Raw genomic sequence first — 27,364 nt, 5'->3', positions numbered from 1 at the left:
ATAGGGTTTCTAATCTTTTACTTAGGTTCAAATAATGTATTAGACTAAGAAAATCTGCCTTAAGGAAGATTACTACCAGTCTCAAAATTGCTAAGGAAGTAACTGCAGCCAGAATTATTATTAACATCTTATAAAAAGAAAAAAAAAAAATAGGAAACCTGGATTGGAAGAGTTTTGCCTTGCATCAAAATGGAAGCATATGTCACACACAGATGCAGTCACACAATCTGAAACTAACTCCACTCCCAATTCTAACCCTCTCATGATAAAGCATCCCTCACTACTTGGCATATCAAAAGCATAATATTTCACACTTTTGGCTTATTTCATGCATGTACATTCTATCTGTAAACAGATCATGAACTCCTTAAAGAGAAGGGCTATGACTGTAATAACACTCAACATATCCATTACTGAATGCCTTTGCTCTACCAGGCACAGTCCTCATTGCAGCATCTATGGCATTTTTTAAAATGTAAAAATCTCTACCTTCTTGTGTTGTACATTCTGGTGTATGCTGACAACACGTTCATACAATGAACACATAATTATAGAAAATATAGTATGTCAAATAGTGACAAGTGCTAAGAGAAAAATGAAGCATGGAATGCTCGATAAGACAGAGGCGGAGGGGTGGCTGTAATTAATAGCAGGGCAGTCAATTTTACATAAAGCACCTTACTGATAATGCAACAGTTGATCAGAGACTTAAAAGAGGTGAGGGAGATCCCAGTGAGAATAACCAGGAAAACACATTCCAGGAAGAAGCAATGACAAGGGTAAAAGCTCTGCGGCAGGAGCTCACCTGGCATATAAAAGGTACATCAAAGAGGCCAGCAGGGCTGGAGTGGAGTAAGGGAAGGAAAGGCTGGTGAGTATGCACAGGGTCCTGAGACTGTGTGCATCTATATCTATCATATCTATAATCTATCTATCTAGCTAGAGTTTTTAAAGCACAGAACTGTTCTAATTTTATTTTTATTCTTTCAACTTTTATTTTAGATTCCAAGGCTCTATGTGCAGGTTTGTTACAAAAGCATATTACATGAGACTGAGGCCTGGAGCACAACTGAACCGATCACACAGGAAGCGAGCACAGTACTCAATAAATAGTTTTTGAACCCTTGGCTCCCACCGTCCCCTCCCGCCACTGTTATGTGCCTTCAATTAGAGAGAAACTGGCAGTCAGAGAATAACTGGACACTGGAACGCCATGCCCTGACTCGTGTTTCCAAAAGGTCACCAGGGCTGCTGGTTAAGCATGGACTTTGAAGGTGAATAGAAGCAGGAGTTCAGCTCAGACATTAAACAATGTGAAGTTGTCACTCACATCATTAGAAAAAGAAAAAGCTAAACAGACTGAAAATCAATAACTTGTCTAGGAACCATCAGTGAACTGGGGTCGCAGGGCCAACCACCACCCTGAAAGCTAGAGAAAGACAAATCCAGAGAGACAGCAGAGGAGAGCTTACCTGGAGCAGAAGCTGCTGGAGACAGAAACTGTTAGAAACAATTGACTCGTCATTTGACAAGTTGCTGGAGGCTAAGCGTGAACTAGTTTTAGAATCAGAAACTCCTGACGTGGCAGTCTTAGGGGACTCCCATAATTTGGGGGGTTTTCCCTCCCAGGACCTCAACAGAGTCTCATTGGGAAGAGCCAAGAAAGATGTTCTCCTGGCTCCGGCAGTGGGAGAAGAATAAACCTTATGAAATATACCCAGAGCATTTGTCATGACAAAAGACCACGAACTCCATAAGGGAAAGATCTTAGCCTTGTCCCAGAGCTGTGGGGGAAAAGTCATTCCTCTCAACTCAGGCCCCTCTAGCCTTCCTGTCTCTACTGGAGTGGCAAGCAAGGAAATATAAGAAACACCTGTGAAGGTGGTAGCCCAGAGAGGCGAAGATTTAGTCATAAAATAGTAGAACATTTTCCCTCCCCAACACCAACAGAGCTGCAGTATAATAATAGCTGATTGCAGCTGAAATAGATGCAAAACAGAGTCTGTGGGAAAGCCCACAGACAGCTGGGAAGACCAAAAACAAGGCCACCAGAGGAATGTGACATCTCTGGCACCCACGGCTATAGCAAAATACAGTCCAACTCCTAACCAGATTTACAGAAAATCTCACAAGAAAGCCTATTCACCTCATTTCTTATTACCCAATACATCATATCTGAGTTGAAAGAAAAAAGTACAAGACATGCTAAAAGGCAAGAAATACAAACTGGGAGGTGAGGTGAGAGTCTTTTACTAACATTACAGATAAGGCCTATAATCCCAGCACTTTGGGAGGCCGAGGCGGGTGGATCACGAGGTCAGGAGTTTGAGACCAGCCTGGCCAGTATAGTGAAACCCGTCTCTACTAAAAACACAAAAATTATCTGGGCACGGTGGCACGTGCCTGTAGTCCTAGCTACTTCGGAGGCTGAGGCCGGTGAATTGCTTGAACCTGGGAGGCAGAGGTTGTGGTGAGCCAAGATTGCACCCCTGCACTCCAGCCTGGGCAACAGAGCGAGACTCTCTCTCAAAAAAAAAAAAAAATATATATATATATATATATATATTTATATTTATATTTATATAGATATAGATAAAAGTATATATATATATAGATAAAAGATGGTGGCCCCTGGGCCATGATGCCGACAGTGATGGTGGTAAAAAGTGGTCAAGCTCTGGATGTATTTTTACAAACAGCAGAGAGGATCTGCTGATGGAATGGATGTGAGCTGCGAAGGGAAAAGAGGAGGTAGGGATGACTTCAGAATTCTCAGCCAGAGCTGCTGGGGAAATTGAGATTCCATCAACTGAGATGGTAAAGCCTGCAAGTAAAGCAGTTGACTGGGCCACGAGTGGGGTGGGGGTTTTCAGGAACTCAGTGTTTGATGTCTGAAAGAACTTCTTACGATAGTGGGCAGTTGTACATTTATTTAGCTAATGATATCTTGGAGTGCCTAAATTCTGCAGCACTTCTTAAGTGTTAGGATGGACACCTGAAAATATTGGAAACCAAGGAAATGTTTAATAATTGTTTTACTTAGTGAATGGAAAAATAAATGATCAAACATTCTAACTATGTACCAAAATATCTTATTTAGAATCGTAACCGTCAGCAAAACTACCAGCTAATGCTGGAAAATACCTAAGCGTTACAAAACGTTTTCACTTATTCTGACTGCTACTTATACCCTAGCATCTGAATATCTGCCCGCTCCTTTTTGCAGTGTAATAAAATCTGGCTAGGTACTTGGCTTCCCAGAATAAAGATAACATTTCCCAGCCTTCCTTGGAGGTTGGTGTGCCCAATGGTCTGTGAGCAAGCATGGTGTGTGCAATTTCTGCAAAATGCTCTCAGATTGGGCACACCCGCCATTTGCCCTTTCTCCCTCTCTTGCTGTCAGCTGAAGGGCTGATGTGATAATGAGCCATCTTGGACCATGAGGACAGGGTGACACCACTGAGATGGCAAGGGAATAAAAGAGAAAGAGCTTGGATCCTGAAAACCCATGGCGCCATCTTATCAGCTCTGTGTTTGCACATACTTAGATTGCTACATGAAAGAATAAAGCTTCTATCTTACTTAAGCCACTTTTGTCTTGGCTTTTTGTAACAGCAGCTTAGCCTGAAACTTAATAAATTTAATAAACCCTCAGAACATCACTGTGATGCAAATAATAGGCCAAGAATTTGTTTTCAATTCTCTATTATATATGTTTTAAACAGCAGGAAAATATATTGGCAACATAGGCTTGTTCTATATCCTTACATCTACCAGTGCAGAAAAACTAGCTGATAAGTATTCTGCCAAAAATAATTATAACAATTTTTCCAACAAGATTTAGGTCCGGGCATTCAATAAACTGTGATGTACTCGACACCTAGAAAAAGCCACATGGTAATGATTTTTCACAGAGAATTGAGAAATGACATGCTACGTAGTAGCTCAACTTTAATGCTTCAACTTCCCATTAAAATCCCTGCAATTTATTAAACAGTGTAAGTACCAGCAATTAGTTCCTTAAAGAAATGTGTAGTTGCTCACTGAATTCTTGACTTAATTTGTGCCCATCAGACAAGCATGCCAAAGTAGTTTTTGGAGTATCTAGGTCTTTAGATATATACCTATTAGCAGGCCATTTTCATATTCTGGAACAGTTTTACACCTTCTTTTAATCATGGTATAGAATTGTGTTGGAAAGAATAGAAAAATGCCAATTCAAATGCTATATAAGCGAACATAATTTAAAGAATAAAAATAGGCTAGGTGCGGTGGCCCACGCCTATAATCCCAGCACTTTGGGAGGCCGAGGCGGGCGGATCATCTGAGTTCGGGAGTTCGAGACCAGTCTGACCAACATGAAGAAACCCCGTCCCTACTAAAAATACAAAATTTGCCGGGCATGGTGGCGCATGCCTGTAATCCCAGCTACTCAGGAAGGCTGAGGCAGGAGCATCGCTTCAACCCGGGAGGTGGAGGTTGTGGTGAGACAAGATCGTGCCACTGCACCCCAGCCTGGGCAACAAGAGCGAAATTCAGTCTCAAAAAAAACAAAAAACAAACAAAAAAAAGAATAAAAATAGGCCAGGCGTGGTGGCTTGCACCTGTAATCCCAGCACTTTAGGAGGCTGAGACAGGCAGATCATCTAAGGTCAGGAGTCGAGACCAGCCTGGCTAACGTGGGGAAACCCCATCTCTACTAAAAATACAAAAATTAGCCAGGTGTGGTGGCAGGCGCCTGTAATATCAGTGCCTCTGGAGTCTGGGGCAGGAGAATTACTTGAACCCAGGAGGTGGAGGTTGCAGTGAGTTGAGATCAAGCCATCGCACCCCAGCCTGGGCAACAAAGCAAGACCCCATCTCAAAAAAGAATAAAAATGGCTTATGAAGAACAAGACTCTTTAACACTATTTACTATGATATATTTCTGCACTAAAAATTTACATCTATTTTAATTTAATTGTCCTCTAGCTTCCAATACATTTAATTGCCTAAACTAGAGTCATCCATTGTCATAGTTTTTGACTTTTTTATTTTAAAGGAAACTACTTTCTATTCTATCAGTTCTGAGATGTGCTCAAGTAATTTTCTAAATCAAAAGCAATCATGAGTGGTATAATCAAAACTCTCATTATATAGTGAAAAGTTTGTTTCTCTAAGTGACTTAAGAACCCAAGTGAAAACCTGCTAACTGCTTGGCAACATTCAGATAATTTAGCCTCCGTGCAGCCCAAGGTGACTCACACCTGAATGTGTACACACTGACATCTAGAGACATACTTTCAGGATTCAGAGGGAGTGAAATCTCCAAATCTTTTAAAGGTTTCAATGAAAGTCTTGTATTTCTTCAGGCGATGCTTGGAAAATAGAAAAGCTCAAGTATACTTATGTGGGATAGCCTGACTTTTATTATATGATAAAAGAGCCGTCCCCATCAGTATTTTAAAATGTGAAAACCAAGCTCTTTTCTAAATTCTTGGAATAGTCAATATTGTTTACACAATAGGAGCTCTAATTCTTCTGGACAAACATAGTCAGAAACACAGGAAACTATTTTCTTATTCCAAGAAAGGAGTACTGGGTATGTCTCTAAATCGGTTATATGGCGTATCTCCTTAAAAAAAGAAAAAGAATGAAAGATACGGGTACTGCACAAAAGGGCCTCTTCCTCCTTAATACTGTGTCTTAAGCAGCAAAGACATAAAGAGGCTGCAAGTGTAAACTAACCAGACAAAAGCATAAAAGAAAAGATTACCTTTAGCTGGGTTTACTTTTATCCCTGATCTATACAGCATTTCCTCGTTCTGCCAGTCTCCATTCCTGATCGCAGTCTTGAGTCCATAAAAAACAATTAGTGTAGCTGTAGCATAAAAAATCAAGCTCTTGAGGAACCGCTTTTGGACTTTGACATAAAGGGCTCTAGCACCCACTGTAATCAGCAGGCAGAAGCCCATACTAGGAATATATAATACTCGCTCTGCAATTACAAAGCCGACATAGAAAAACAGGTTCGTGGCAGGAACAAAGGGTATGATTAACAAAGATAAAGACAGAACAACAATGTTCTCCGTAGAAGGAAGCTGGGTTCTCTGTGATACATCGTTGTTAATGCCATTTTCTACTTTGGATGCAAAGCTGGACTTAGTCTCTGAGTTCTGGTACTCCACATCTGAAAGGCAGCTATGTCCGTTTGCATTCTGCTTGCCATTTGTTACAGTTTTCCCATTGCATTCTCTGTCTACGCTCGGGCTCTTCAAACCATAGTAGGCAAGGAGGAGGAGTCCAGTATAGAAGGCCACAGTGTGTAGGTTTCTCCAGTCACAAACTGTTTTGAGCAGAGGCACAGCATCCATCGACCAATCAAAACTGAGGGTATCTGGGCATAGCAACAGCCAGAGGTTCTTGGTTGGCAAGTAGAAGAAGGTGAGCGTGCGGGTGAGGAGGCTGTCTGAATCAGCAGCGGGATTGTCCGAGTTGGAAAAGCTTGGTGGTTTGTTTCCCATCCAGTATAACCGGGCACCCAAAAGGGAGGACCCCCAGAAAGTTAACAAACTAATGCTGAGGAAAAGCGACAAGTTCTTCCTCTGAAACCAAAAGAGAGAAGGGAAAAATTAAGATCATTATCAGCACAGCATAGGAACACTCAACACTTAAGAGATCAAATACATTTTTAAATGGACAGTTAAAAACAGATGATGTCTCCAAAACATGACTTCATGTCCATCACCTTTCAAGCATGCCTAGAGAAATTTTAATCTCCAAAAAAACCTGAAGGTGGAATCGTAGTTTGTATATATTTTTTGATTATCTTTTCTTAATTTTTCTCTCTAAAATACCAATAATCAAAGCTTCAATTTCGTGACCTCTACAAAGTGGGTTCAATATATTTATTTCCCTCTTAGAATTCGTGTTGGGTCACAATGAGACCACAATGTAAAGTACTTAGCACTCTGCATAAGATATAGAAGGCACCTAATAACTGTTGTCTTTCATTTTATCGTAGTTTAGATTTTGAAGAAAAAGAAAAAGCAGCCATGTCAAAAAATATGTGGTATGGCAGGACTCTTGTGCTTGTCTCTAAGGGAGTAAAGGCATGAAGCTATGTCTGTCTAAGTCAGTCCCCAATTCATTGTCTTAAAGAATTCTGTCCTTGCTGGCCGGGCGCGGTGGCTCAAGCCTGTAATCCCAGCACTTTGGGAGGCTAAGACGGGCGGATCACGAGGTCAGGAGATCGAGACCATCCTGGATAACCCGGTGAAACCCCGTCTCTACAAAAAATACAAAAAATTAGCCGGGCGAGGTGGCGGGTGCCTGTAGTCCCAGCTACTCAGGAGGCTAAGGCAGGAGAATGGCGTGAACCTGGGAGGCGGAGCTTGCAGTGAGCTGCGATCCGGCCACTGCTCTCCAGCCTGGGCTACAGAGCGAGACTCTGTCTCAAAAAAAAAAAAAAGAATTCTGTCCTTGCAAAATTTATAAACCAGGCTTTCATCTGCTGCCCCATATTGTCACTGATATCAGTGATATTCAACATTCAAAAACACTCCTCATGAATCCCAAATTTTTCATGTTGATGACAGCTTTTAAAAATAAAATTACTTTAGGCTGGGCAGAGTGGCTCACCCCTGTAGTCCCAGTAATTTAGGAGGCCAAGGTGGGTGGATCACTTAAGGCCAGGAGTCCAGACCAGTCTGGCAAACGTGGTGAAACCCCATCTCTACTAAAACAAACAAACAACAACAACAAAAAACCATTACCGGGCATAGTGGTGTGCACCTGTAGTCCCAGTTACTCAGGAGGCTGAGGCAGGAGTATAGCTTGAACCCAGGAGAAAGAGGCTGCAGTGAGCTGAGACTGCACCACTGCACTCCAGCCTGGGCAACAGAGTGAGACTCTGACTCAAATAAAAAATAAAATAAAATGACTTCTTTAATAATGAACTAACTTACTTCAAGAGAATGACAAAAAATTGTGAGAGGAGGGTCAAAGGACATCATGTTAATGCTAATTTTCTGGCAAAGTCCTTCACCCCCAGCAAGAACTTAGGTGACATCTAAAAATCTAAGTCCTAAAGAGGCAGAGTGGGGAGGGTTAAAATAGGCACCATATCCCAACCTTAATGGTTCAATGGTAAGGCCATTCTTTACAGCAAACATCCAGCGTTGTATAGAATTGTCTCACTCAATGACATTCAGAAGGGGCTTTAGAATCTTACAAAGGATACACCAAATATTTAGTTTAAAAAACAACCCACAGAAAGCAATATATTTTAAGCATATACAACTTCTATGAAAACAATGTCTACATATTGGATACAACTGCCTCACTGGACTCTGCTCCTCAGACTTCTCCTCCACACCAACCCTGATCACTGGAAGCCACAGCACTACTCATGAATGCTCTTTTCCACTCTACCTTCAACCTAATGATCCTCAACAAGGTTCATGATTTTAAACGTCGTTAATGTACGCTAATGACTGTACCTTCACCCTCCCTCACCTCCATAGGCAATTATTCAGTTGCCTACTGGGCATATTCACTTAGGTACCTCAAACTCAACATACCCTAAATAGAACTCCTGACTTCATACTTCCCCAAAGGAAATAAAACAGTTCCTCCTCCAATGATTGTCACCATCAGGAAATAGTAATAGTGTATAACCAGTTTCTTCTTCACAGCCTCTTTCCTTCCCTCCACATTCTACTCATTACCAAGTCTTCACAACTTTCACGTCCAAATATATCCTGAATCTGTCCTTTTTCTCTCCATCTCTTCTATCATCACTAGTCCCAAGTGCCAACACTGGGATTCCTACAATAATCTCCTCCTAACTGGTGACCCTGTCCTTCTTAACACAAATTCTTTTATTCCCTAATTTTAAACTCAGATCTTACTTTTAAGATCTTAGAAGTTTTTATATCTCTAACAAAACAGAAAGTTTGTGATTCATTTAGGGTTCCCTTACCAATTTTTGGCAATATGTCCATTTTTACATTTCAAAAGTATTAAAGTTTTTTTTTAATCTAAAAGGAGGTAATTCTGAGTATAAAATAAGATAAACAAAATAATAGGTGGTTAGAAGTTAAAATTTTAACATAAGGAAAATGAGAAACAGCAACCAGATGGAAATCAGACAATTTTAAGAGGTGGAATTATTAATATCAGATACAGTAATGCCAAATTCACAGCATTAACTTCATTGTTTTGAAAACATCCTTGTCAAACGTTGGATTAAGATTAATTCACGTAATGTTATATGGAATTTTTAATAGTAGAGGGAGTAATATCACATTCTGCCTCACCAATCTAACTTTTTTTTTTTTTTGAAATGGAGCCTCGCTCTGTCGTCAGGCTGAAGTGCAGTGGTGTGATCTCAGCTCACTGTAACCTCTGCCTCCCGGGTTCAAGTGATCCTCGTGCCTCAGCTTCACAACTAGCTGGGACTACAGGCGCGTGCCACCACGCCCAGCTAATTTTTTGTATTTTTAGTAGAGACGGGGTTGCACCATGTTGGCCAGGATGGTCTCGATCTCTTGACCTCGTGATCCGCCTGCCTCAGCCTCCCAAAGTGCTGGGATTACAGGCGTGAGCCACTGTGACCAGCCCACCAATCTAACTTTTAAACTGGTGAAATGAAATACTTCAAAGCCTCATTATCATCTAAGAATAACTTTGCAAATGATTCCATTGTTCCTCTGAAATTCTACCCACCAATAATTCTAAAAGTTCTTGATTTTAGAAAAAAACCCCACAAAACTATGCTTAAGAACTTGTAATAACTTGATTGATCAATCATATAATTGAATACTCTTAGATTATACAAGTGAGAAACACCGTTTGGCAAAGATAAATGAGACAAGGTATCATGGATAAAGAAGACAACCTTGAAAGACAACTGAATTGTGAATTTGTACCGAAAGCTCATTTTTAAAATGTGTCTAAGACCATTCCATTATAATATCTTGTGGTGGGAGTGATTGGGGATGTGGAGAGGAAGAGAGAAAGCATTACAAAAACAGCTGTAATCAGGCAAGAAGAAAAGCCAAGGGATAGGAGAGCCACATGAAGGAGGAAACATGGTCAGATTTCTTTGCTAGTCATTAAAATCCAGAAGAAGTTAACCTTAACAGTGACGTAATTCTATTTTATTTCTAAAGACAGAAATATCATAACAAGGCAAAACTACTTTATTCATTAATTTTTCATAAAAGTATCTCTAATAATTTGTTATAGCTTAATAATTATCAAAATAAAATTGAGATTCCAGATGTGGTCCTATTATTGCATTTACTATGCTAAAAGAAAAGTTAAATACAATGGACTATAAAGATATGAATAATGAAAACTATTCAATGTTAAATATTATGTCTAAGTACTGAGAAAATGAAAATGACATAAAAAAAAGAAAACGGAAGTAATAAAATGCTAACAAACATTAATTTATGTAGTACTTCACATATTTAAAGTATCTTCGTATATCCATCATTTGAACAACTGACATAGTCACTAAAATCAAAAGATACTACTGTTCTGAAGTCAAACACTTTCATATACTTATTCTAACTTAATGGTGAGTTCTGTAAGGATGAAATAAAGGACTCGCTCTTTTATTTATTTATTTTTGAGACAGGGTCTTGCTGTCTCACCCAGGCTGGAGTGCAGTGGTACAATCATGGCTTACTGCAGCCTCAACCTCTTGGCCTCAAGTGATCCACCCACCTCAGCCTCCGAATAGCTGGGACCACAGGTGTGTGCATGTGTATTTTTTTTGTAGATGGTGTTTTGCCATGTTGCCCAGGCTGATAAGTGACACTCTTAAAGGGAAACTAAACCAATAAGTAAAGTTGATTTTAAAATGTTTAAAGTAGAAGAGTTTCTAAAGTGTTGTGATTTGCTACGACTTTTAAAGTATCAGCCAAAGCACATGTTCACCTATGTAACAAACCTGTACATGCTGCACATGTACCCAGGAACTTAAAATAAAAATAAAAATTAAAAAAGTATAAGACAAAGTATGAAACTGCAATTTTCAAGTGTCTGTGATGCTTTCTCATAGAATTTTATTAAAAATTGTCAACTAGTTTGGGCGTCATGGCTCATGCCTATAATCCCAGCACTTGGGGAGGCTGAGGCGGGCGGATCACCTGAGGTCGGGAGCTCGAGACCAGCGTGACCAACAGGGAGAAACCCCGTCTCTACTAAAAATACAAAATTAGCCAGGCGTGGTGGCACATGCCTGTAATCCCAGCTACTCAGGAGGCTGAGGCAGGAGAATCGCTTGAACCCAGGAGGCGGAGGTTGCAGTGAGCCGAGATCGCATCGTTGCACTCCATCCAGCCTGGGCAACAAGAGCCAAACTTCGTCTCCAAAAAAAAAAAAAACTCTCTTCGAATCCAATTTTTAATAAAACATCTCAACTGTTCTTGTGGAGATGGCCTTAAAACAAGATAAAAGAAAGCATGGAAAATATTTCATTTCTAATTTAGTCCCTGTGCTATGGTTTATGGATTAAATCAAATTAGCAAAGTTTTACTGAGCTGCTACTAGGAGTCGAAGTCAAGTGACCCTATAATTTACCTTAGCATTTCTGTTTGCGTAGCTTGGTGTATCAAACTGACCTAACATTTGTGTTTCTTAGATGCAAGTATAGATAAGGCATGAATCTCCCAATGCATTGCCACCAAAGACTTGCAAGCTAAAACTAGCAAAAATTCAAACAAAGAAGATAAGACTTCAAAGTGTGGGATATTTAAACACTAGTTAAGTGCAATCTTTGTTAGGGAGCATTAGAAAAGGATTGCAATTTAGTAGCTAAAACTATTAGTTCATTCAACTTATCATTAATGTTGCAGGCACTCTTCTATACACTGGATACGAACTTGTCATTAAAAAAAAAAAAAAGAGAGAGAGACCCTGTGTGTTCTTGGAGCTTTACACATTCTACTACTCTGTCCAGAAAACCACTTTCAGAGGAAAAGAGTCATAATGGCTTAAAGGATAGTTTTCAAACCTGAAGGTCCATCATTACCAATTATGAGCTTTTAGAAAAACTAATGCCCCAGTCCAAGTAAAATCTCATAGGTGATTCTAATGCAGCCAAAGTTGAGTGTCACTGCATATTTGTACAACTCTAATTCTTAGTACCGATATTAAAAATGTTGTTGGACTCTTGTTTCACAAAGTTTTAAGGTATATTTGCCTCACTGTAAATGAGTAAACCATAACAAAACATAAATAATACTCCTTCTCAGGCTCTAGGATAAACTGAATTCTTAGTACAATAAAAGAGTATCACAAAGGCCAGACTACAAAGGAGTTCAGAACCCAAGGTTAAAATATTCAAGTATTGCTACAACATGCAGAAGACAGGATTTGTTCCCAGAATGTTAGGGGAAAAAATTTCTTAAATATGAGCCACCAAAGGCAAACAACCCAATTGAAAAAAAAAAATGAATTAATAATATAGCCAGGAAATTCAGGGAAAAGACAAATAACCATAAAAATCTGAAAAGATAATCTCATGGGTTAATACCAATTAAGATTTCAGTGAAGCCGAGCGCGGTGGCTCAAGCCTGTAATCCCAGCACTTTGGGAGGCCGAGAGGGGCGGATCACGAGGTCAGGAGATCGAGACTATCCTGGCTAACATGGTGAAACCCCGTCTCTACTAAAAATACAAAAAACTAGCCGGGCGCAGTGGCGGGCGCCTGTAGTCCCAGCTTCTAGGGAGGCTGAGGCAGGAGAATGGCGTGAACCCAGGAGGCAGAGCTTGCAGTGAGCTGAGATCTGGCCACTGCACTCCAGCCTGGGCGATAGAGCGAGACTCCGTCTCAAAAAAAAAAAAGAAAGATTAAAGTGAAATGAATATAAGTTAAATAAAGTGCAAAACTAAAGAAACAGCCTTCACAGATATTGTTCTGGAACAGGTAGAATCACATATTGTTGGGGAAATATAAATTGTACAGCTATGCAAAGGAAAGTACACAATAAAATTAATAGTTTGTATCATGTATGACTTGGTAATCTGTAGTTAGTTACCTACATTCTAACAAAACCTCTAAGATACAAGGATACTTAGCATTGTTTATAAATGAAAAAACAGAAATAAATACAAATTTAAATATGGTAATAAAAAAATCATGGTATATCCATATGTCTGAATCCATATGGCAAATAAAAAAAAATTACATACATTACAAAGAGATATATTTATGCATATATGTCAACATAACATTATGTAGCAGTGAACCAAATCATTATGTAACAGCATGACTGGTGAAAAATCATGTTGCAAAATATGCATGCTACAGAACCATAAAGGTCATTCAGAAAAATACTACCTTATTTGTGAAAAATATTTTTCACAAACGCTTACATATGTAAAAAAGGCCTTTTATTTAAGTCTAGAAATATTTATACCAAACATGAGATGAAGAAACCTCTAGTATAGGGAGATAAGTACATAGATAACAGAAAAGATGGCTTCAAATCTGTGTGTGGTTCCCCTTTATTCAACAAGCTTATTTGAAAAAAAAACTAAAAGGTTTGACAACTCTTACACTGACTAGATTTAAAAAATATGCAATTAATATATTAACAAATCTAAATTTTGGTTATAGGCAAGTAGATATCTGATGTATTAGTTCTTATACTTTTTTGGTTTTTTTTGAGACAGAGTCTCGCTCTGTTGCCCAGGCTGGAGCGCAATGGTGTGATCTCGGCCCACTGCAACCTCTGCCTCCCACATTCAAGTGATTCTCCTGCCTCAGCCTCCCAAGTAGCTGGGATTACAGGCGTGTGCCACCACGCCTGGCTAATTTTTGTATTTTTAGTAGAGATGGGGTTTCACCATGTTGGCCAGCTGGTCTTCAACTCCCGAACTCGTGATATGCCCACCTCGGCCTCCCAAAGTTCTGCGATTACAGGCATGAGCCACCGTGCACGGCCAGTTCCTACACTTGTCTATATTTATTATTTATTGAAGCTATTATTTTATAATTAAGTTTCTCAACATTAAAAATATGTTTCCATGTTCTAATATAGTTATTTTGTGATTGTTACCTTAATTTTATGAGAAAATCTCTTAAATTCAATGGAAAATAATATGAAAACAAAATGGACAGCAGTGGGATATATAATAATATCAAAACACTGTCTTCTAGAGCTAAGCTATAACTGATACATCTCTCCCCAAAGAGTAACACAGAACCTGACATTTGTAGGAATTCAAATAAATGATTCTTAAACTAAGTCTGACTCTCAAACTTTTAAAAGACAGTTTCTATATTTCTCTCACACATTTTATACCCTGTTATGCCAAGTCCTAGCTCCCAATATCCTACACAAAGGCTCATAAAGTTAACAGAATTGGCTGTGCACAGTAGCCTATGGTCCCAACTACTCAGGAGGCTGAGGTAGGAAGATGCCCTGAACCCAAGAGTTCAAGATCAGCCTTGGCAACATTGCGAGACCTCATCTCTTAAAAAAAAAAAAAAAAATAATAATAATAAAAAAAAAAGTCAACAGTATTCCACACAACTCCGAGTCACCATTTTCAAGCAGTTTGTTGTCACCACATAGAGAAACTTGACCTTTTCACCTTTATGTCATCATGTTTTCTGCCTGTTTCCCTCTCTCCATGAAAAGCACACATTAAAGTAGTAGCATATGTTCTGGAGGAACATTTTCCTACTACAACTTTGTTGTAAAAGTAGAAACATAAATGGGAAACTTACTGCATCCCTACGAACAAAAAATTTACAGATACATTTCACACCAGTATGGACACGGTTTCTTCATGTTTTAATTAACCTAATTGTTCACAGAACATTATAGGTCTGCCTTATGAAAGTGTCATTCTTTTTTTTTTTTCTTTTTGAGACAGGCTGGAGAGCAATGGTGCGATTTCAGCTCACTGCAACCTCCACCTCTTGGGTTCAAGCAATTCTCCTAGTTCAGCCTCCTGAGTAGTTGGGATCACAGGCATGCACCACCACGTCAGGTTAATTTTGTATTTTTAGTAGAGACGGGGTTTCTCCGTGTTGGTCAGGCTGGTCTCGAACTCCCAACCTCAAGTGATCCGCCCGCCTCGGCCTCCCAAAGTGCTGGGACTACAGACGTGAGCCACCACATCTGGCCAAAAGTCTCATTTTTAAGATGCTTGAATATGTTCATTTTTAAAGTTATTTAATATAAAAAGGGAAATCAGCTCTAATCCCCACTTTTCTGATAAAAAAAGAGATATTTCTAATTATAAAATTTTTAGAGGGTTTTTCCTGAAACTGCCAGACATAGAAAATCATAGAATTAAAATTAGCCAATATAAGGTTCCTGGTTGACAACTTAGTTTTTTGACACACTAATGGAATGAAAGTACATAACTATAGCTTAATGAGTAAATAATGCAAAATGTATCAGAAAACATCAAAATCGTCCCTAAACATCACCTGAAATATGAGAGAGAAGCCAATAAGAAGACCCTGCCATATTAGTTAGTGGCGATGCCTCTACAGAAGCCCTGTGGTGAGTTATTCCCTTCTATGGCGGTCATTGACTAAATAAATAAAAATAAGAATGAAGTAAAATTCAACTATAACAGCTCCCCTCTCTATTATGCAAGAAAAACTGTCATTGATAATAGCAGCTTCAATATTGTCTTCTGATCTCAGATTTTCTGGGACATAAATGAAACTGAAAAGGAATATTTTAGTCTCAATGAAAGAAAAATGTAAACATTCTGCTGTAGAGTATTAAAACCATCATGAGACCTACATTTTGGCAAACTAACGAGAATAAATTACTTAAGCATAAGGCTCATTTAATTCCAAATTAAGCCCTTGGCAATGATAGTAGTTGTAATAATAAAGTAGATAAAAATCAGTATCTGAAAGTTATAAGACAGAGAAAAGGCTACCCAGACATAACAAAAATCTAGCACCTTCTATTTTGTATTCACCATTCATCACTTTTTTTATGTCAGCAAAATAGGATTTCTCTTAGCTCTCCTCCTTCCCAAAATAGTTATCACTGGATACTCCCCTCAAAGGCATAATTTCTGAACACGTGACAAGAAGGAATGCATGGCTGAAAGTATGGTTAGGAATTGTTTCTAGAACATGTCCATGTGATTAATCAAAGTTTTGTCATAATCAAGTTGTCATACTTGTTCTGTTTCCCTTTAAAAGAAAAATGGGTTTCCTTATTAATAATCATCCTGTCTACAAGATTAGAAACATTTGTTTTTCCCCCACACCAACTAACAGACAAGATTAAAGGGTTTTATAATGTTTCATATTTCAAAAGATATTAAAAGAGGTTCAATGAGTGGACATATCCAGTCTTTGTAAGGAAAAAATGTAAAGATTAAGGGGCATAAAAAAGTATGTTAAGATGTTCAATATTTCGGATTATAAGGAGTTCCTTTGTTCACTTAAACCCATAGTACACCATAACGTTTTCCACTGAGTTCAAGCATCCATCAGAAAGCATAGGTACATCTCCAGCTAAACATATAACAGCTTAAGATGATCATCTAGTCTCTCATTTAATCATACTTAAAAGATATTTTCCTGAATTTTACTTATTTTGTGTGTGTGTTTATTCTTTCAATGGTTGTTTCCATTTTCCAATAAAGTGTATCAGGGCTCCTTGGATAATTGGGTTGATGTTAGGACTGGAACAGAAAATACGCAAGATGAGCTTAAAGCAACTTGTAGTGCCAGAAAGGGAGAAAGTGCTCAAAAAACATGTAAAAGTACACTGATACACATATGTCCAAGTGTGAAAGAGACACAGGAACCCACTTAAACAGCTCCCAATGGCCAAAGCTGGAAGAATTTGAAAATCAAAAAAAGTAAAGTGGTATTGGATTATAACTCAAAGTTTAAAATAAATATTCATGAGTCCATATTAGTAAGTGATACAAAAAATAAATAAATGAGAGAGGAAACAAATCTTCTTTGCAGAAGAATTCCAAATAATTTTTCTATATTATCTACCCTCAAGAAAGGGAAGCATAATTCCCATTCCTTAGGTGTGGTCTGAGCATAGTGACTTCCTTCCAAAAGGCACAGTATGAACTGGGTGGGTGGCAAGATGTGGGGAGAAAGTAACTTTACAGTGGAGAAACCTGAAAAACACTATCACTGGCGGGTGATAAAGGTCAACTTTATAGTGGTAAGTTGTGCTGACAGTATGTACCCTTGTTACGATGTGATGAAAATGTTATTTTACATCTATGTTCTTGCTCTCAAAACCCATATACCTAGCCAGGAGCAATGGCTCACACCTATAATCTCAGCACTTCAAAGGTGAGAGGAATCGTTTAAGGCCAAAAGTTCAGGACCCGCATAGGCAACATAATAAAATCCTATCTCTACAGAAAAAAAAAAAAAAAAATTAGCCAGACATGGTGGCATACACCTGTATTCCCAGCTACTTAGGAGGCTGAGGTAGGAGGATTGCCTGAGCCCAGGAAATCAAGACTACAGTGAGCTCTGATTAGTCACTGCACTCAAGCATGGGTGACAGTGTGTCTCTGTCTCAAAAACAAACACTTAAGAAAATTAGAAAAAAAAACCTAAAAATAGAAAACAAATAACAAAAAAAAAAAAAAAAAAAACCTTATTCTAAGATTAATCATTTAAACAAAAATCAGACAAATTCCAAAGGAAAGACATACTGCTAAATATATAACTGGGAATCCTCAAAACTGTCAAGGTCATCAAAAAGAAGGTCTGCCTGGGCGCGGTAGCTCACGCCTGCAACCCCAGCACTTTGGGAAGCCCAGGTGGGAGGATTACTTGAGTTCAGGAGTTCGAGTCCACGCTGAGCAGCAAAGAGACCATCTCTACAAAAAAATAAAAGTACAAACATCAGCCAGGTGTGGTGGCTTGCGCCTATAGTCCCAGCTACAAGAGAGGCTGAGGAAGGAGGATTGCTTGAGTCTATGAGGTTGAGGCTGCTGTGAGCCATGATTGTGCACCTGCACTCCTTATGGGTGACAGAGCAAAACCCTGTCTCAACCAGAAAAGAACTGTCACCTGCAAAAGTCTAAGGAGACATGACAAATAAATGTGCCATCCCAGCTGGCACATGGAACTGAAAAATGACATTAGGTAAAAACTAAAACAATCTGAATAAACTATTGATATAATAATGTATCAACTCTGGCTCATTAATTACAACAAATGCACAATACTAATGCAGGACGCTAATAACAGGGGAAACTGGGTGTATGGGAACTTTGTCTTATTTTCTGAATTTTTATATAAACCTAAAACTGTTCTAAAAAATAAAAGTTTTAAATGGTTGTTACTACAGTAGAATAAAGCTCTGAGAAACCAAATGAAATTAAATGTAGAGGAGCTTTGATAGATCACTAGCTGAAAGCTGCTAGCAAACAGAAATTGACAACTGAAAATTAAGACCAACGTAATTGCCTCACTACCTTCCAAATTAATCAAAAAAGACTGAATACACAACAAAGTAAAATTCAAGTTAACTCAACATAGTCACTTACATGTATTCTATAAGAGGACACATTGATTTCAAATCCTATTTGGTTTTTGTCTGACACTCTATAGCGTTTGTAGTATATTAGAAACCCCTAAATGGGAAGCAAGTATCAAGGAAGGATGCTTCTAAACCCATTGCTATGGTGTTTTGGTTGGCATGGTGACCCATTCTTCCTCATTAAACTAACATGGGGAAATCAAGCAGTGAGCAATTTCTTGCGTACCCATGGCAAGCCCCTTCTAGAGCTAACTATTAGAAACTGAAGTACCCAAAGAGTTCAATCAGTGGAACTGCAAGGGGTGTGCCACAGCCCCTAACCCATTACACTAAAAACAAGCCCCTGAATGCCAGCCTTCAGGGTAATCTTGTTTAGCTTAGAATGAGAGGTTTAACACTTCCCACCAGGCAGTGCGCTACGGTCAAATCAGGTTAGCCACAAAACAATCCAGCCTTTATGAAGAAAATATGTGAAGAAAATATCCTTTGTGACCTGAGAAACAACCAAAAAAAAGTTTTAAACAAAAGAAGATACTTCTCTTGACCATGAAAACACTTTGTTTTTTATTAAACTCCTTTCCCTGTTCTTTAAGAAGACAACTAATGGGAGAAGAAATAAAATTAAGTGAGCTCAAAATTAACCGAAGTTAGAAAAGGAACTTTCTTTTATCAATCTTGCCTCAACTGGGCAACTACATTGCAAATGCATTTCCTGCGCCAATGGATTAAACTGCAACATTCTTTAAACTGTGTGGCTTTAGTGAGAGAAACCAGCCATTATGAGATGCGTTCCAGTCTCATTAATGAGTTAAGCATGTGAGCCCAGCATTTTGGAAACATAAAGAGACAAATTATAATGAGACTTCACTCAGTGGGGAGGCTAAGATACAGCCGCCTTCTCTCAAAGATATCATAATAGACAGCTATTTAATGAGTGTGGGAGTTTTTCTATGAAAACACAAAAGATACCAGCAAGAAAAAGATTTTATATTATATATACAAAGAGAACTTAATAAACACACATGCCTTATAGATGTTCATTAATAAGCATATAATTTCAATGCTTAATGTTGTTATATGGAAATATACTCCAACTCTGTAATTTCGCTATGTCTTGCACTAAATTTAAATAGTAAATTCAATGTCAAATGGACAAATTATTATTTACTGTTTCTCACAGGTAAAAAATGCAGCCATTTATCTGGGCATATCTCACATACACTGTCTTTTTTCTCAAAATGCCACACTGATTCAGAAAATGCTCATTTTCTTGACTGAGCAACTGAGGCCCACTATAGGTTGTTTTGTGTTTTTTGGTTTTTTGTTTTTTTTTTTTTTCTTCGCCCAGGCTGGAGTGCAGTGGTGCAATCTCGGCTTTTTTTTTTTTTTTTTTGAGACCAAGTCTCACTCTGTCGCCCAGGCTGGAGTGCAGTGGTGCAATCTCGGCTCACTGCAACCTCTACCTCTCAGGTTCAAGTGATTCTCCTGCCTCAGCCTCCTGAGTAGCTGGGATCACAGGTACGCACCACCATGCCCAGCTAATTTTTGTACTTTTAGTAGAGACAGGGTTTCACGACGTTCATCAGGCTAGTCTTGAACTCCTGACCTTGTGATCCACCCACCTGGGCCTCCCAAAGTGCTGAGATTATTTGTGTGAGCCACCGCGCCCAGCCTAGACTACAGTTTTTAAACTAAAGTTTTCACATAGGAAAGCGTCCATCAGTTTCATAATTCTTCTTTCAATATCCAGTGATTCAAATTATTCAGTGATTTCCAGACAGCACTGTGGCACTTACTTGGGCTTCATAACTATTAGTAATTCAGAGCAAAATCAAGCAGAATTAGAATCCTTGAAAGGCCAGCTGAGTAGAACATTCTGGGTTTACTAAGCAAGCAGGAGGGTCATCCCCTTCCCCTCACCCCCACATGAAAGAAAACAGAATAAGCAAAAGGCCATTATAAATTTTCCAGGTACATCAGAGTAACAGATAGAGTTATGGTTAGTAGAATTAGAGAAAAACAACTCTACTTCCAAATCTTTCTTGGTTTGTACTATTTAGTTTGCTCCCTTTAATATAGAAAGATTTGTGAGAAGGGGTAAAGTACTGATATCAACAGTACACGAAGGCTATTTAAAAACATCTTAAAAACAAAAATTGAGTCTGGGGATGGGTAACGTGAGAAAAGGTGAAAAATACAATTTGAGTTTTCATGAAGAGTCATTTTTCAGGCCTATGTATCTTATTACTCTGACGGTTAATATCTTCTTGAAAAGTAAAATAGTAAGCTTAGATGCAATATTTATTATAAATAAATGGAATAACTTTTCTAAAAGCACAAATTAATATTGGTACCATCAAACAAGCATTTCTTAAATGCACACTTTATTATTTAGAATTAATCATCCAAAGTGTGACTTTCAAATTATACTAACTTTACAGGTAATAAGCTAGTGGAATATTTCGTGTTATGTTGACACAGAAATTATTAACATGGCTGTGAAGTGGCAATACGTCAGATGTTTGGGAACGAAGGGAAATATTAAGAAGTTTTTCAATTCATTCAGGTTCTATTCTGATAACTCTCCAAGAATGTCTTCTTGCCAAAAGCAACTTGAAAATATGCAATTTTTGGAGCCTGTTGGTGGTGACCAATCTAAATAGATGAAATCTTTGTGTAACTGTAATCACTCTAATGTATCTCTTTCCTTCTTTTAATGTGATATTTGGAATTAAATTTTGATCATATACTAACTTTTAAAATGATGAATGGAAATTACGATGTCAGAAAGTTAATACACAAATTCACAGTAAGATTTTGAAACAGAAAAGTACTCAAACTCTGAAACCCATACAATCATTGCAGTATTCATTCTCCATTTGAACAAGACTTCAATACAACCCAAAAGTTTGATGTTACTTCAAATCAGTTAAAACAGAATTTTACATTTACTAAATACCTATTTTGCTGGCCATTAAAACACTCCCCATTAATCTTTTAAAGTATGCCTAGCCTTTGTAGCTATCATTATAGTACTATGTTTCAAATTATTTCAGGTTGTGTTAAAATCTCGTATTTTTTTCATTAAGATGTATATCTTTGAATTTTAGCATTATCAATAAAACAAACTCTAGAGTTAAATAAGATTTACTGTAAAAATCTCTCGTGAGTCTTCAAAACACACTTGGATCACTCTTTCAGCCTGACACAGCTCCAATTAGCACTGATAATTGCCATGCCCTAATTATTTAAAATTAAATAAACTGAACTTACACGTGCAAACATTTTGCAATTCACCCTGCATCCACTTCTATTTTCAAGTTAACTCAGAAGCTTAGACAACTTATTTTAATAGATTATTTTCATTGGATTAGGTCCAAAAAGTATTCTTCTAATGGGAATTCTGTCTGCTTTAACAGTTGTAGTTTAGCAAACTCTCTCTAACTGAACTGTCGATCATTTTTTGACTGGCTCAGGGTCCTTGGAACCCTGTAGGGAGACAAGCCAAAAGTTTTTGCCAGGTGCATGTCTGGCACTCAGTAGATTTGGATTGAGCAAAGGGGAATAAGAAGGGGAAGGGATCGGTGAACTGACTGGAATCTATGGCTTCTTACTCCCTACTGAAACATGCCGTCGTTCAAATGCACTGGCCGTCCTTGTTCCCTTGTATGGTACCCTGCTAGGCCCATTCAGTGCAGCAGTGAACTCCAGCAACATTTAGAAGTGCAGAAAACACATGCAACTTCATGCCATGGGCCAGTCAAACCTTAATAAAAGCAAAGGATAAAAAGTCTTAACATTGTGCTATAAATGTTGATTACCAGATAGTAATAAAAATTGCAGGATGCACTAGAGGCTTTATTTAGCTTCTAACTCAAACATTACCTTTTAAGTAACGTCAGGCAATTCCACTCTTGAATACGTTTCTGTAATAACTCCTGAATGAAACACACCAGAAATTTTACAGTAGGGATCATATTTCTTAATAAATCCAGTTTTGTTCTATTCTGAACCATATCTCAAATCAACCCATGTGTCTTGCTCCTTCAACAATCTAAACAAATGTGGGTCATCTAAATGATATGATAAAGCAAGTCCAAATTAAGTTCCATTATATTTTTCTGTGAGAGACCAGATATTATGAGGAAAGAAGACTGTGTATAATTGCCTAATTAATTTAAACACCTGTTATGTCACTTTATTCCTCCCAGATGAAGTCCTGGCATCTAGTAAGGAGAGCAGTGCCTAGAAAACTCGGTTCTGTTATTATATCTCACTTTGGGATATGATGTGGAGAAAATGTTTTATTAGTGGTAATGCTAATTATGAATGTTTATTAAACATTTTACAGAGTGCCTTACGTGTATTATCTCAAGTAGCCCTTTCCAAAAACATTGGGATGCTTGCAAACTTTGTGAATTCGTGTTTTACAAAAAAGCAGGTAGAATTCAGAAAGGCTAGGTTGTTACTCAGAATCTCACCACCTGATGGGTAGAAGAATTAGGACTCAAAAGCTATGTCCTTTGATTTTAAGTCCAGGGTTCTATGCTGTAAACCTGCGGTCCCCAACTCCCGGGCCATGGACCGGTCCTGCTCCATGGCCTGTTAGGAACTGAGCCACAGCCACACAGCAGGAGGTGAGCGGTAAGCAGGCATTACCACCTGAGCTGCACTTCCTGCCAGGTAAGGAGCAGCATTAGATTCTCATAGGAGCTGGAACCCTCTTGTGAATTGCACATACGAGGGATCCAGGTCGTGTGCTCCTTAGTCAATCTAATGTCTGATGATTTGAGGTGGAATAGTTTCATCTGGAAACTATCACCACCCAGTCCGTGGAAAAATTGTCTTCCACGAAACTGGCCGAAAAGGTTGGGGACAACTGCTATAAAGCACACTAAACCCTATGATACCCACTTCATACCCACCGAGTCCAGTTCTTCAACAGGCCTCTGTTCATCAAAGTGCTCTCACCCTGACTTCAAGGTGGTAACTGACATAAAAGACCATTAACTCCTACTGGAAAAGTTCATACAGCCACAGATTGGTCAATGCTAGGGGTCAAATGCTAGAGACAACGAGGTCAAATTTTTGTATCTATAAAATCCAAAACACTGGAGAACATCTCTTCAACGTTTATTTTGCACTGAGGAAATTGATGTCTATCTGTGTTGCAAGTGTTCACTGAGAGACAGAGATTCAATCACACCTAGGACTAGAAATTCCATCTTCCTTTGTACTCATGGCATGGCACTATGTTCATTTGTTTCTAATTTTTCATTATCTATTTATTTTTAGAGACAGGGCCTTGCTATGTTACCCAGACTGGCCTTGAACTCCTGGGCTCAAGAGATCGTCCTCCTTCAGCCTCCCGAGTAACTGGGACTACAAGAACATGGCAATGCACTTGGCTCATTCACTTATATTTTTAATTACTACTCTTCATCAAGAATCTATGATAATTCTCTAAAGCAAGAACATTTAGATTCTAATGTCCTCACCTGGGTATGCAAAACTGTCTAAAATTTGGCCCATCGTTACTGTCTAAACTTCAAATCTCCCTAAATTACATTGATACTTTACTGTTTCAAAATCCCCTCGTGGTACTGCCCCCTTTATCATACTATGTGTAAACCAAATTCCCGTCCATCCATCTAAAGTTGCCACTATTTGAAATATTCTTTACCTCCAGCTTAAGTTCTATTTTTTCTGCAAGACTCACAACAACAACTGAGTTTCTCCAGGTTACATTAATCCCTGCTTTCTCAAAGCTCACCAGTCTTATAACTTGTATCACATGTGAAAGATATCAACTACTGTAAAGGTCAAATCTGAAGTTGTTGAGGCCCAAAATGACACTAAGCATACAATCTTAATCTTATTATCTCACATTTACAGAAATGAGTTTCACTGCTCCCACAAGAATACCATTTCTGGAAGGGCAAGGATTTATCTATGTTTTGTTCACTGACTTACTATGCTAGCAACTAGGCCAGCACCTGGCACAGAAAAGACACTTCATGTCATACGGGTGAATGGGTACATGAATGATTGAGCAAATGATTGAATGAATGAACAAAAGAACAATGAACCAAGAGAACAGTCTAGAAAGGGGCTGGGGGCAATTTTAGATACACCAGAATCTTAATACATTGATCAAATAGCCCAATCTCATCTGTATAGTCTGTGTACTTATACAAAACAATATAGAGTGGGGGTTCTTTACTCTGGGATTTTTAAAAGTATACATATCTAGGTGATAATTGTAGCTCTACATTCTTTAACTTCCACATTTTATGTTGGTGTCCCTTGTTTCTTTAGCAGTTTGATTTTGTTTTTTTCTTCTAGTGGGTACTGTATTAATTGGGGCATTAAAACAATGGTAAAACATTTAAAGCTCCTTCGGTAATAAGGATCATCCTTTACTGTAGAAATAATTTCAAATATATTTTAAATACACATGAACTATGAAGCCAAGTTAAATTCCTTATCCTTAGGGTACTTTTTAATCAATGAAGAACAGAAGAATATAGTGTTTCAAGGAAGGAGAGAAGAAAAAGAGGGAGAGGTAAGGGGAGGAAATGAGAGAGGGAGAAAGAGGAGACAGGAAGACTAGATTTTGAATCATTAGACTTGCACGTTCCCCACAACAAGATGACAGTAATAAAATTACATAATTCCTCTGGACATCTCCAGCTCTAAATGAAGGGTCTTAAAATATCCACTTCACTTCCTGGGTCTTTAGGAGGTAAGCTGAAGTGTTAGGATAATTTGTAAACAAAAGAAGTTACTGATATGAGAGACAGGATATTCCTGAAACAGCAACTGTCAATTATTTGGAAAGCATGAAATTGTGGGATTTGAGAAACTCCTATGTAATCGCATACTTCTCTGTGACTTCAGAATGTGGTTTCAGAGAGAAACTTATTTTTTATCTAATTTTTAAATATCTCTCAAGAATCCAGCCACTTCCTAGTGTTCTAGTAAATAACAAAATTTAACTTCGATCAATGCAAAAATGGACTAATATTTCTTTGCAATGTTCCACAACAGTATTACAGTATTACAGTATTTACTTTCATTACAATTTCTCTAATGAACTTTGATATTTAAAAAAAATTAGTAACCACAGGTATAGCCAAACATATGATTTGGAGAGAAGGTAAGCATCTTAAAATAGATAAAAATTGTAAAAGGCTCACATTAACTGAGCACTGTTAGGCACTTAGAGATGTCTATGTATTAATGCATTTAATCATCAGAAAACTCTAGATTGGGGAACGAAGAGGTAAAATGAGGATTCCCAGGTCATACTGCTATGAAAGCAGCAGGCATTATACTGCTTCATACAGCCAGCAGCCTGATCAAGAAAAAGAAGTAAATATTACAAATCGTTCCATAAAACAAAATAAAATGAAAAAAAAAAAAAAACCTGAAATAACCTTGAAAAATGTCAATTATAAAGTTACACTTAAAAAGACTAATTAAACAATACTTACTGGAATGTATTTATCAAATATTTAGGATTTAAGATTTTGGCCTGATGAGTTTAAAAAACAGGAAAAAAATGACAAATTCGCATTGAGCTTTTCAGATTTCATTACCCAGCATTTTCTTAATTATGAACCAATAAATCTAATGGTATTCAACTGCCCTATGTGTTCTTCATTTGGATGGAAAAAACATGGCCCATTTTCAAAGAGACATGAAGAGAGATATTAACATCATTAAACTTTCTATTACCTCTCAGCTGAAATATGTCACAACCACCAATGCACTTCTCACCAAGACTTAAAACAAAACAAAACAGGGCACTCACTGCCAAAGTCAATCACTTTGTATCTACCTGGAAGGTAAACTCTGTAAGAAACACAATGCCACCCCATCACCACCACCACCACCACCACCACTACCAATACCAACACTACAAACATCTCTGGTCAAGAAAGAAGATACTAAACTGCTATAAGATTTGCTTCTCAGTTTTCTCTCTCTCTTTTTTTTTTTTTTTAGTGTCAGCTCTCCTTCATGATAGAAGTGCTTAACTTTTATGCTAAGAGCAATAAATAAATCTGCTCAATATATCTAAATAATTTGGTGGGGAAAAAAGAGGATTAAAAAAATTCAAGTGCCCTAACACTACAAGCTAAATATCAACTGAAGATATATTTTTACAGCTGCTGTGAACTTCTGGAGGTAGTTATTCTTGGAAATCACCTTCTGCTTACTTGGGCTTCCTTTATGGGGTAATTGTTACCAAAGTTTACTTTGTCTGATGATTTTGAATGAATTTAGTATCCAGAGAATAGCCATAATGCTAAATTCGGACGTGGCTTATTTTCAAAATTTTAGGGTAAAGGAGTTTCTGCTGACACAAAGTGGGATCAAAGATACCTGCTCAATGTGCTCACTAGTACTCTGATACAATATGGAGTAGGAAAAATGAGTAAAGGTCTTGCACACTCAGGCTCAGCCTGGGCAAATCATACTGTTGTAAGTATTTGTTTCCTTAGCTGTAAAGTTACATATATATATATATATATATAAAAAATATATATTTCAGTATTTAAAAGCATATATGATTTAATAATAATTTTAAAAGTAAAAGATTAATATCCTCATGACAGAAGTGTTAAAGAGTACTTATCTAAAAGTAAAATGTAAAATGTAAAACTAAAATCTAAAAGTCAAAAATGAACAAAAAAGTCCTTTGTAAAATGTATGCAACTTGCATGAAATGGAATGATTCATATTACTAGAAATATACTGTCCTAAACATAATCTCTTTGGAGAGCCTGAATTACTCACACATGTAAGTTTAGCAAGTAAGTTATTAGAAATATCAGGAGTCAGCAAAC

At 37.9% G+C, this 27,364-nt stretch overlaps 1 protein-coding gene across 2 annotated transcripts in view; it reads right to left on the bottom strand.

Annotated features, from left to right (window-relative positions):
• Positions 1-27,364, bottom strand: part of TMTC2 (transmembrane O-mannosyltransferase targeting cadherins 2) — a 459,067-nt gene that overhangs the window by 246,996 nt on the left and 184,707 nt on the right. For both annotated transcript variants that reach the window (XM_050748326.1, XM_050748327.1), the window contains exon 3: positions 5,756-6,584. In XM_050748326.1, coding sequence (XP_050604283.1) covers positions 5,756-6,584 — 829 coding nt within the window. The remainder of the gene's footprint in view (positions 1-5,755; positions 6,585-27,364) is intronic.

Source organism: Macaca thibetana, chromosome 11, assembly GCF_024542745.1.
Source record: "Macaca thibetana thibetana isolate TM-01 chromosome 11, ASM2454274v1, whole genome shotgun sequence".
Classification (NCBI taxonomy): domain Eukaryota; kingdom Metazoa; phylum Chordata; class Mammalia; order Primates; family Cercopithecidae; genus Macaca; species Macaca thibetana.
This window is presented reverse-complemented; position numbering and strand designations above follow the sequence as displayed.